Here is a 13,305-nt window from a genome sequence, read left to right as displayed (position 1 = left end):
AGATCAATAAAGTAATGAAACAGTATCAAATTTAGTTTACTGTCATGGTATTCCATGCATGAGTGAAAGTGTAGACCAGTGCTCAACTTTCAACTAGTACCACAATGCAACCAAGAAAAAGTTTACTGTGACATTTAACAATTCCTGTGATATTTAACATGATAGTTCTCAGTTCATAATGCCCACTTTAAAGCAAAATATTTTCTTAATTTGTTAGGGAAATTTATACAGGGTGCTTCAAAATTACACTATCAAACTTAGATGGAATGTAGAAGGCACTTGAGGAACAAAATGAGGATAGGAACCCATGTCTGGAAATGTGACCCAATGATGTTACAGGGAGCTGAAGCTATAGGCACCAGCACCTGTATATGTATGTACATACAGAGTGACTCTGCAATGATGTTACAAACTTTTAGGAATGATAGAGAAGTTAAAGTGTATGAAATTGAGGGAAGGGACCTTGACGTGGGAATGAACGAGTCAAAAGTTATAAGTGAAAATCATTCTGATACCTCAGACAGTTGAATACATTCAACTGTACAGTTGTTGCTAAGTTTGTAGAGTAGGCAAATTTCAGAGGTCTTAGTACGGGTCAAAATAAGAAAAACCTCTCCAGTAAACATGGGCTATAAAATCCATACCTGAGGAGTTACAAGCACTTGTTCATTTTCACATCTGTGAAACACGTCTCCCCTACTGAACAACTGCTCATAGATCCTAAAGTATGCATGCATTTTAGAGCCCATATTTACTGGACCTGTTTTTCTTGTTTTGGTTCATGCTACCACATCTGAACGTTGCCTGCCTTACAATCTTAGCAACAGCAAGACTGGCACAAGTATTCCACTATCCGGGATATGAGTACAATTTTCGATTATAACTTTTGACTTGTTTGTTTCCAGACCAGAGTCCCTCAAACTCATACATTTATCCTTCTCTATCAGCCTGAAAGTTTGTGACATCATCAAGGAATCACCTATATATACATACATGCAGATATACATGTGATGACATCTATAACTTTGACACTCTGTAGCATCATTGAATGACATTTCCAAATGTGGGTTCCTACCCTCATTTTGTTCTTCAAGACACCTTCTACATATCCTCAGAGTTTGTTGGTGTAATTTTGGAACTCTCTGTACATGTAAATCCTAAGTGCACCAACCATGAAAAAAAGCTTGCACCATGACATTCTGTTGCTATATTTGTAAAATGGGAAGGTCTTACTCTCTTGGGTGATTTTAGTTAATCTACTGATGTAAGAGACTCAAACTAAATAAATGTATCAGTCTCTAGTTATGTTCCATTGTTTTTATGGGCAAAAAAGAAGTTACACAAGAAGTGTAGGGTGCATAAGTCATTGTTTAACCTCAAACTTTCTCACTGTTCTGAGCTGATACATTGTTGTGATGTCAAACAAAATAAAATTTCTTTGACTTTGAAAACACTAGCTAAAATGCAACAGACAAAAATTTGAAGCAAGCAGAATCTCTGTATCAATACACCTAAAATATGAGGGTCATCCAGAATGTAAAGAGCAGTTGTGTACCACACCCAATGCCAATCTCCATTGCTGCAGACACAAGCATGTCTGTTAGATCTTTTCCCCATTTTTTGTGAGCCAAGTTTCGTTGCTGAGCATTTAGTCTCTTTGTTCTGTAACCTTTTCAAACAGCAATGCCCACAGAAAATCCTGCCAAATGCAAAGTGTATAGTGCCACTTGTTTTATGAATGCACCAAATGTTTGGTCTATGGAAAGTTATAGGCAAATAAATGTTGTTTATGGTGATAGTGAAATGAGTGACTTTTCTGTGACATGGAATATTGTTGGGGAAGGTATTCATGGCACTACACAGCCTGGTGCATTGGCTCAAGCACAGCAAGAACTCCAGCATCTTATGTGGGAAATTTTTGTACACCCCCCTTACAGCCCTGGCTTGGCACCAACTAATTTTCACTTTTTCCTGAAACTAAAGGAGTTTTTGTTGGTAAACAGTTTAAATGATGAAGACCTCTAATAATCAGTGATATCCTGTGGCTCAGGTATTTGGTGGCAGAAGAGTATGACATACGAATTTAAAAAAAACTGGTCCTGTGTTACAATAAGTGCCTTGACAGTTATGCTGACTACATTGAAAAATAAAGTAAGGTGATCTAACTTTGTAAATAAGATTTTGTGTTGAGATCTTGCTTTTTTTATTTATGTATTCCAAAATATTCTCTACTTTCTGGATGACCCATGTATGACATCAACATTATTAACTACAAAAACCATTATAAATCTTAGCTTTATAAACATCTTAGAGGCTGTGGACCAAGCACACTGGGGGGATTTTATTGAAGATTTTTAAAGATATTATTTCATACAAGATATTGGCTTTCTCCTGACTGTTTCTCAAGATGACATTTCTTGTCTGCCCCTAGTGCAATGAATGGTCTACCTGGTGCCAAAGCAAACCCTTTAAAAGTAGAATTTAATATCTGTGTGAAACTTCAGCTTGATAAAGAGGCAATGACATAGTTGCCTAATACGACCTTTGCGCATCAGTCTTATTATATAACTATATGACAAGGAGTTCACATATCAGTATGCTATCAAAATGTGTGAGTGGAAAAACAGAAAGTACAGATACATGTAGACATGCACAATATGAGCCTTCTAAGTTAATTGGAAGTCAGTGTTGAAGCTCAACTGTTTTGATGATTTTTTGCTGCTGATATCTCTTTGCTAGATCATAAAATGAGATTCTGTATTTAATGTGAGTTACACCAGAGCTAATTACATTAAAAACAATCTATAGTTAGTTCTAATGCTTCTATGTTGTATTTTTATTTTTTTGAGATGTGAACTAAAAAATTATGACTTAAGTCATACTTGTCACATCTTCAAAATAGTTAGCATACATCAATGAGCATACCTAATCTAAAACTCTTACGAAGGAGACAAAATACAATATAGTTCTATCTGAGAAAAAAGAAGGCTCTAGTAGACTGGATTGAAGTAAGAATGGATAATCATCAAATGTAACAGCCAAAGTTACCTACCATCTGCACACACACGATATATCAATAAGGAAAGTTAGTGAAAACAATCAGTGAAATGGAACTAGACAGGCAGAGTGATACAGAAGAATCTGAGGATGAATAGGTACTTAAATGGAAGTGATTAGTGAAGCTATAACTCTCTATAGATAGAGAGATGCTCAATGAGAGATGCTCAAGAGAGCAATGTGTGGTGCCTTCAGTGACTACCATAGCAGAATATTTTCAAGTGATCTTTCACAGTACCAAAAGAAATTCTGGTCATATGTAAAGGAGACAGGAAATGAAGTTGAGAGTAGCAAAGAAAAAGCTGAAATGCTTAACTCCATTCTCAAATGTTCCTTTACAGAGGAAAACCCTGAAGGACTCTGCCAATTTAATACTTGTACCACTGCAAAGAATTTAATCCTCATGCCACTGCAAAGATGAACAAAATAGCTATTATGGTCAGTAGTGTTGAGAAACAGCTGAAATCATTAAAATTGAACAAAGATCCAGGCTCTGATAGAATCCCTGTCAGATTCTATACTGAATTTGTGACTGCGTTAGCCCCTCTTCTGACTATAATCTGACATAGATCCCTTGAACAAAGAACCATACCCAGTTATTGGAAAAAGGTACAGGTCACATTCATACACAAGAAGGGTAGTAGAAGTGATCCACAAAACTACCATCCAATATCCTTGGCATCAATTTGTTGTAGAATCATAGAACATATTCTGACCTCAAACATAATGAATTATCTTGGACAGAATGATCTCCTCAATGCTAACCAGCATGGATTTCGAAAACATCAGCAATGTGAAACCCAACTTGCACTTTTCTCACATGACATACTGAAAGCTTTGGATCAAGGCAACAAGGTAGATGTACTATTTCTTTATTTCCAAAAAGCACTTGACTCAGTACTGTACCTACCTACACTTATTGTCAAAAGTATGGTCATATGGGATATCAAGTGAAATTTCTGACAGGATTGAGGACTTTTTGGTAGGGAAGGCACAGCATGTTATCTTGGATGGAGAGTTGTTGTCAGATGTAGAAGTAACTTCATGTGTGCTCCAGAGAAATGTGTTGGGACCCTTGCTGTTCATATTGCATATTAATGACTGTGCATACATTATTAATATTAAAATCACCTGAAAGAAGCACCATAAATATTCAGTCAGATTTTGATATGATTTTAACGTAGTGCAGAGATTGGCAACTTGCTCTAAAATTTCAGAAATGTAAAATTTTGCTTTTCACAAAACAAAAAAAAAAAAGTTGTATCCTGTGACTACAATATCTATGAGTCACTGCTGGAATCAGCCAACTGATATAAATACCTGGATGTAACACTTTGTGGGGATATGAAATGGAATGATCACATAGGTTCAGCTGTGGGTAAAGCAGGTGGTAGACTTCCGTTTATTGGTAGAATACTGGGGAAGTGCAATCAATCTACAAAGGAGATTGCTTACAAATTACTCATGTGACAGGTACTAGAATATTTGTCAAGTGTGTGGGACAGGAGTAACAGGGGATATTGAACATATACAGAGAAGGGCAACACCAATGGTCACAGGTTTGTTTAATCCATGTGAGAGTGTCACAGAGATGCTGGAGGAATTGAAGATAGGCATAAACTATCCCAAGAAATCATAATGTGTAGGCTATTATGGCTGTCATCTTCATTAATTAAAACTTTCAGGCTAAGAGTCTGTGGTCGAACAATAGAAATTCTTCCTCCTGATGTTTCGTTGCCAAATGCTGATCATCTTCCAAGGTGAGCCAATGACTAACTGCTAGGCCATAGTGGTCCTGTTTATATAGAGCACATAGAGAGCACCATCATTCATCATATGCTGTTGAGTGTGAAACTATCTCTGACTAATATCATTACTCTCGATCAAAGCTAATCAATTGTGACCTCGTTGGTACAAAGTCGACTGCCATATCGAATCTAACTTTAAGCCTTCTTCTTTCCTGTTAAAATTATTGTGGTGTTTATAAATCTGTATGGCTTCTCTGTACATGCATGTGTAATAATGCAATCTCTTAGCTAGCAAGCTTGTCTCACTAAATTTTATTTCATGATCACCATCTTCAAAAACATGTCCCACTACAGCCTATTTGTCAATGTGACCCAGGTGACAATTCCTTTTATGTTCAATTAAGCAGGTACAAACACTTCTCTTCTTCTTCTCTCTCCCCCCCCCCCCCTCCAATATAAACCTCCCCACAACTCACAGAATTTTATGTACCTCAGGAATTGCAAAAGGGTGTCGTGCATCTTTCACCAATCTTAAACATTCACTCATCTTCTTGGTTGGTCTGAAGATTGTTTCAACTTAAAACTTGGCCAGTACTTTCCCATTACTGTCTGTAATATTGTGGATAAATGGAAGAAAAACTTTCCCAGCTGACGGTTGTTTTTGTTGCATGTTTTGGGAGACTTTTCTTCTGGGATGGAGTAGTCAATCCATCTCATTATCAGTGTATCCATTTTTCTTAAAAGCTGTTCACAAACAATTTAGTTTCTTTTGCAAGTAAACTGGCTCACAGATTCTACTGGCCCTGTCCACCAATGTTTTAATGACACATCTCTTTTGCCTGGGATGATGGTTCGAATCCTTATGGAGGTAATGGTCACTATCTGTATCTTTCCTATATACCTTATGACCCAAAGTCCTATCTGTCTGTTTGGTTACTGAAACATCCAAAAAATTAAGCTGTCCATTACTCTCTGTCTATACAGTAAATTGCATCTTTGGATTAATACTGTTTAACTGCATCAAGAAACCATTCAATTCCTCTTCACCATAATTCCGTATCACAAAAGTGTCATCCACATGCCAATACCTCTTCAAAGGACTTTTAATGGCTGATTGCAGTGCCTGGTGTTCAAAACATTCCATAAAAATGTTATCAACATTCTATGAACAAATTGAAGGAGTGGCAATAGGGAGTCCAGCCATTGCTAACATTTTTATGTAATTTTGTGAACACCAGGCACTGCAATCAGCCAATAGAAGTCCTTTGAAGAGGTATCAGTATGTGGACGACACATCTGTGATATTGAATCACAGTGAAGAGGAATTGAATGGTTTCTTGGTACATTTAAATAGTATTAATCCAAATATGCAATTTACTATAGAGTCATGGATAGTCAATGTCTAAAAAAGCTACTGTGTCAGTGGGAATCATATCAGATATGTAAGAAAGAGCTTCATTAATCACAACCACACTGAACAGGGATCCACATCAAAACTGACAAGGATATCACTTGGGCTGACTGTACTCTCCTTCAATTTTTTGATAAAGTGTATACAGTTTTTAATATGATGATCAGTTTTTCCAATATATACCTGAACAAGGAGGCCAGATGTCTAGCCAGCTCTAGAGTGGAGTATCCAATAACACTCACTATCAGTCTTAGTGGAACATTAGACTTATGAACCTTAGGTAGACCATACAGTCTAGGAGGGTAAGCTTCTGTTTTGCAAAGATATTTTTCATCCTCTGTAGGGATGGAAGACTCAGCATCTCTGCTATACGGTGAGTAGAAACTTTCCTTCTCATAATATTGTTACATTCCATTCTGGTTTTTCCATTGTTTGATTGTAGGAATGGAAGACTTTTTTTATTAATCAATTGATAGCTGTTAACACTTTCATTGTAGGATCCTTTTTCAACTTTTTATAAGTGGTGGGATTGAAGAAGTGACTGATCTTCCTGTGGTAGTTTCACTCTTCAACACAGCTGTAGCATTACACTTATCAGCAGTAAGTATGATAATATTCTTTTCTTTGATTAATAAAAAAGTCTTCCATCCCTAAAGAGGATAAAAAATATCTTTGGAAATGGATGCTTACCCTCCTTGATTATACGGTCCACCTAAGGTTCACAAGCCTAATGTTCCACTGAGCCCGATATGAGTGCTATTGGATCCCCTACTCAAGAGTTGGCCAGATATCTTGCCTCGTTACAATAACATATTGGAAAACCTGATTATCATATAAAAAACTTTATGCACTTTATCAAAAAATTGAAGGAGATCACTGTCAACCGAAGTGATACCTTGTCAGTTTTGATGTGGTATCCCTGTTCGCCCTGGTTCCAATTAACAAACCTCTTTCTTATATAACTGATACGTTTCCCACTGATATAGTAGCTTTTTTTGACTCTGCCTATCGACGACTTATTTCCAGTGTTATAATGAGTTCTGTGAACAAATTGAAGGAATGCCAATGGGGAGTCATCTAAGTCCAACTGTTGACAAAGTTTTTATAGAATTTTTTGAACACCAGGCACTGCAATCAGCCAATAAAAATCCTTTGAAAAGGTATCGGTATGTGGTGGAACGTTCGTGATATGCAGTCTTGGTAAAGGGGAACTGAATGATTTCTGGGTGCATTTAAATAGTATTAATCAAAAGATACGATTCGGTATGGACACAGATAGTAATGGACACCTTAATGTTTTGGATTTTTCAGTAATTAAACAGGCAGGTGGGACTTAAGGTCATAAGGTATATAGGAAAGATACACAAGCCAATCATTACCTCCATAATAATTTGAACCATCATCCCAGGCAGGAGAGAGGTGTCATTAAAACATAGGTTAACAGAGAAAATAAAATCTGTGAGTCAGTTTATTTACAAGAGGAATTAAATCATTTGTGAACAGCTTTTAAGAAAAATGGATACACTGATAATGAGATAGATCATTCACTCCATCACAGATGAAAAGTCTTCCAAAACATGCAACAACAACAATCATCAACTAGGAAAGTTTTTCTTCCATTTATCCACAATATTACATAAAGTACTGGGAAAGTTCTGGCCAAGTTTCAGGTTGAAACAATCTGTGAATGTTTAAGATTGGCGAAAGATGAACATCACCCTTTTGCAAAACCTGGGATGTATAAAATTCCATGTTGTTGTGGGAAGGTTTATATTGGAACAATGGAAATGTGTGTTAATACCTGCCTAACCAAACACAAAAGGGACTGTCATCTGGGACTCACCGACAAATCGGCTGTAGCCGAGCATGTTTTTGAAGATTGTGATCATGAAATAAAATTTAGTGAGACAAGCTAGCTAGCTAAGACATTGCATTATTATTATGCGCATATGTACAGAGAAGCTATAGAGATTTATAAACACCACAATAATTTTTCAGAAAAGAAGAATGACTAAAGCTAGATAAGACATGATGATTGACTTTGTACCAATGGTGTGACAATTGATTACTTTTGATCAAGGGTAATGATCTCAGTCAGAGATAGTTTCACTGTTGACAGCACGTGACAAGTGGTGGCACCTTCTATGAGCTCTATATAAATGTGACCTTCATTGCCTAGCAGCCAGTCATTGGCTCACCTTGGAATATGGTTCTCACATTTGGCAATGAAACTTGAGGAGGAAGAATTTCTACTTTTCAACCATGGCCTCTTAGCCCAGAAGTTTTAATTAATATCCTGAGAAAGTCTAAAAGTTTGAAGAACCAGCTTTACATGATGAGTCAAGGAATATACTACAATCTCCTGTGTATCACTCTCACAGGAATTGTGAAAAGAAGATTAAAATAATTATTGCATGCACAGAGGCATTCAGACAATAATTCTCCCCACACGCCATATGTGAATGGAATGGGAAGAAACACCAATAATTGGTACAATGGGATGTACCCTCTGCCATGCATCTCACAGTGGTTTGCAGAGTATAGACGTGAATGTGGATGTAGACTAGTTCAGCTGTTTTTCACCTTAGTATCGAAATTTAATGCAATGAATCACGAAGTAGTAGAAGATAGCAAATCAAATAACTAACTTACTTTGTTTTTTGTGTATCTGAAATACTGGGAACTGAGGGGTGATTATATTTTGTGCCGCCATTTCCGCGGATGTTGTTGTTGCCTACATCACTGCTACTGTATTACCATTGTGCTGGGCAGCTTTGCTAGTAGTTGCAATGTCATCTTCCACCCCTCACTCCCCACCCCTGCACACCCAACACTGCCCTGCTATACCATTTATAGCTAAATCTGCTGCCACTGCTCATGAAATGTTGCATCATGTTTGCTGGAACACTGTACCAACATTGTATGTTACCAGCAACCAAAAAAATTAAGTCAAGACTATTTGTATTATTTATAAGTTGCTGCTAATAAGCTAGTCAACATGGAAATTAAGGAAGATCTTGACTTAGCTTTGGTAATATTGTGAGTAATGGAATAGTTTTAATGATTCACAAATACCTTTGAGTCAATGACTGTATGAAACACCTGTAGAATCAGTTGATGTAGCAATTGATTGTACCGTATGGAAAGAATGGCAGTACAAATGGCGAAAGGTTTGCTTGAGCCTTGGGAGAGAATTGTAGAGATGCTGAAAAACTTGAACTGGCAGATGCCTAAGAATAAGGTGTAGCTATGCTACAGAAGTGTAGTTACAAACTTTCAAGAACCAGAGTAAAGTGAGGAATCTAGCAATATACCAGAACACCTTATGTATCATTCCCATAAGGATCATGTCAAAACTAGGCAAATTACAGCATGCACAGAAGCATTTAAGCAATCATTCTTCCCACACTCTATTCACAAATGGACAGGAAGAACCACTAATAATATGGTACAATGAGAAGTAGGCTGTGCCACACACTTTACAGTGGTCACTTTACAGTTGTTTGGAGAGTGTTAATGTATATGCAGATATGACATGGTCTTTACTGCCCAAAGCAACTTCTTGTTGGAAGATAAATAAACTTTCTGTATGATGATACCACAGATAGAGTGAGGAATTGGTTTTCATTGACCTATTTAAATGTCAGATGAAAACAATGCACCCTAATTCATGCTGCAATGAAATTTTGTGAATGAGGAAATATAGGAGGGCTGTTCCCTCATAGTACTCTACACTACAAGTTTGGATAGTAAATAATGGGCAACAATTATGCTTGATTTAAGTGAAGATGCAATGATGGTGAAGTCAGCCTTCTTAAACACCAGGAACTGTAAATACAAGAATATTTAATACTTTAAGTCAGAAGATATATATTAAAGCAAGCAACTTTTCCATTTCATATAATCAATCTATGGAACTTCTAGTTTGAAGCTGTGTTCTATTTGGAAAGATAATTATGTTCTTGATACTGTAAACATCTTTATGATGCCAGCAGTGTAAGACCCTAGAAACTGTTGTCCAACAAATAGGATTTACACCAATATGGTTTGTGCATAATATCATACTAAGTAATTTGGTGAACTTCGAACATTGAACAGAGTCTCTAGATATTGAAAGTCAAACATACTGTACCCAAAACCTGGAAATCAATAATTAAATTTAGAATCATATGTGATTGATAATTTTCTGAAGCAACAGAAAAAGTATTACACCTACTAACTTCATGAGAAAAAGTAGCAGGCAGAGTTGGCAAGTTAACTAATTCTCCGAAAAGCAAAATCGGCATCCTATATAGTTTGAAGATTCAGCTTGTAAAATTTTACCCAAGGAATATAATTTTAAATAACAGTTTAAAAGATATCCAAATTTTAAAAGTTTTAATTTCTTTGTGCAGTATTCTGTAGCTATGGTCCTTCCAAGTAACTTATTGAAATGCAGCTAATAGAAAACAACAAAATGTTAGCTAAATATTGTTTGGATTTTTTAGCAGTAAAAATGTATGTTTAAAAAAGGTGTAAAATAATTTTTTTTTCCTTCCCTAAAAGAGGTTGATGAACCATTAGTATTTAATTTAACATTTGGGAGCTACAAAATATAACATTCATTAGTAGGAGGAAAAATTCTTATTCTTTTAAATGTACAAAAATAGATGCTAATTTGGCAAATCATATATGCTAAGTTTTCACATTCCAAGTAATTGTAGAGTGTTACTGCATATAACTAACTTCAGCACCACACAGTTATTAATAATTACTGGTGCCATAAAGTCTGGATATTTCTAAGATCAATAAACACTTACTTTTTGCTGAAGCAAATGTGACACAGGTGAACAACAAAATATGGAGAAACAGCATGATGAATTCTTTGAATTCCAAGCAGTAAATGTACTCTTACAAGAAAAAAGCTATCTGCAATAACTGATTATCTATTGAGGTTGGCTACTTGTTACCTTGGAATTTGAGCACTGATCTTTATCAAGGCATTATCAGCTACTGGAAAAATGAAAAGCAATGTGCACTGATAATGTGCTATCAAAATACTTTCACAATATCAATGGGTATGACTAAAAAATGAATAACTGACATGTTCTAGCATTGGTCATACGCTCATATATGTGCACTACATATATATCTCATGCATAAGATTAAACAGCTAAAGAGAGAAAGAAATGGAAAACCTGAAAAAAAAAACGATGATTAATTTGTAACTTTGTAGGAAAGAGTTCTACAACATTCTACTAAGTTTCCTTTTTTTTTTTTTTTTTTTTTCGTATTGTGTACATATATACACTACTGGCCATTAAAATTGCTACACTAAGAAGAAATGCAGATGATAAATGGGTATTCATTGGACAAATATATTATACTAGAACTGACATTTCTTACATTTTCACGCAATTTGGGTGCACAGATCCTGAGAAATCAGTACCCAGAACAACCACCTCTGGCCGTAGTAACGGCCTTGAAAGGCACTACTGGTTCTCCAGTTGTATATGAAGTAATTGGATTTTTGTATAGGCCTCTTAAAGTGTTCTCTTTCTTTCATTAAGCTCCACAGTTTTTCTCTGTTAATTTTATCTTTCTAGATCAATGAAAGCTAAATGGGTCTCTTGATTAAATTCTGCGTGTTTTTCAACGATCTGTTTCATAACAAATACCACAGCTGTTGTCAGTCTTCCTCTAGGGAAACACAAATCCTGCACCCACTGCCAGTCCTTCTCTATAGAAATCCATCTGTTCTTCTCTTAATAGCACACTGATATTAGTTTCCATCTACTGTTCAGGATCTTAGCATAAGCCTTGCATGCTGCATGCTTATTTCTGACTCCTTTTTTAAACAGTGACGTAACTATTGCTTGTGCCATCCTCTTGGTGTGAAAATTATTTTGTGTTACATATTGAATATATTTAGTAGTCTTTAATGAAAAGAAAGTCCACCATAACTTAGGAGTTCTTTGCTTATGCTGTTTGTGCGTGTAGCTTTCCTGTTTCTCAAGGCCGTCATAGTCTCTGCCACTGCTTCTGTGCATAAATTATCCACATCTAACGAGTCTATATATTTCATATCCCCATTTTCTGTCTCCCTATCTGCACACTAAAGGGTTTTGTAGTGTTTGACCCTTTGCCATTATTCTAAATTATTTATTTGTGTTGTTTCTCTGTCTTCCCTGTTAACCATTTTCACTGTCTTACAGGTTAGTGCTTGCTTTTTGTGGATACCCCATCTTCAATTATACTTATAAAACATTCCCAAGATTATTGGTGAGCACCTTCTACCACTGTCTGTGAATCTGACGATTTTATTTTGTTGGGTCATTAAGATAATAAAGATGGGCTTTATGTTTGAGCTTTATGGTCACTTCAAGACTTGGTGTCCAGACTTTGATGCCTCCTTTCTATCATATATTTTTCTTCTTATCCAGTGTTTCGTCAGCAGCATTCATTATCATTTTTCTTATAGTGTTCCATTCCTGCTTTGTATCTTCTGCTGCTTTTGTCTGCTGCAGGTACCTGTTTAGCCATTACTGATACAGATCTCTGATACTGTCTTCATTAAACAAAAACACTTTATTTTACATGTCGTTTGGATAAATTCCTACAGCTGTTCCATTTTGTGAGCTTTTTTTTTTTTTTGGAATTTTACAAAAAAATAATCTGATCCCATGTTACACGCTACAAAAACAATGTTTTATCTAAATATTCCCTCTAGTTTGTTGCTGATTATTACATAATTCATGATAGACTATATTCCCTCTCTGGACATATGAATTTGTGAATGCCTTTTTCCCGAAAGAATGTATTTCTCTTAAAAACACCAAAATCTCTTGAGGAACTTCTGTTGTAACTTGGACAAACAATGCAACCCAGAATGATAGTACAACTTTATTAGACTGTGACATGTGCGTCAATCACCATAACATACACTGAACACAATAAGATAAGGCAAATGTATGCAAGGAGTAATGACATGATAAATGAGAATGCACCTTCTGCCAGGATAGTGGCCACACCTTCAGCAAGGTCCAGACAGGCATGTGGGGTTTGGGGTTTGTTAGTTATTGGGAGCTCCAATGTTAGGCGAGTCATGGA

General features: G+C 36.1%; 1 protein-coding gene across 1 annotated transcript in view; it reads right to left on the bottom strand.

The window, feature by feature from the left end:
- Positions 1 to 11,171, bottom strand: part of LOC126253229 (phospholipase A1-like) — a 108,638-nt gene extending 97,467 nt beyond the window's left edge. Inside the window, exon 1 of the mRNA XM_049954417.1 lies at positions 11,016 to 11,171. Coding sequence (XP_049810374.1) covers positions 11,016 to 11,070 — 55 coding nt within the window. The 5' untranslated portion in view covers positions 11,071 to 11,171. The remainder of the gene's footprint in view (positions 1 to 11,015) is intronic.
- Between the last annotated feature and the right edge of the window lie 2,134 nt (positions 11,172 to 13,305).

Source organism: Schistocerca nitens, chromosome 4 (assembly GCF_023898315.1).
Source record: "Schistocerca nitens isolate TAMUIC-IGC-003100 chromosome 4, iqSchNite1.1, whole genome shotgun sequence".
Classification (NCBI taxonomy): Eukaryota; Metazoa; Arthropoda; class Insecta; order Orthoptera; family Acrididae; genus Schistocerca; species Schistocerca nitens.
This window is presented reverse-complemented; position numbering and strand designations above follow the sequence as displayed.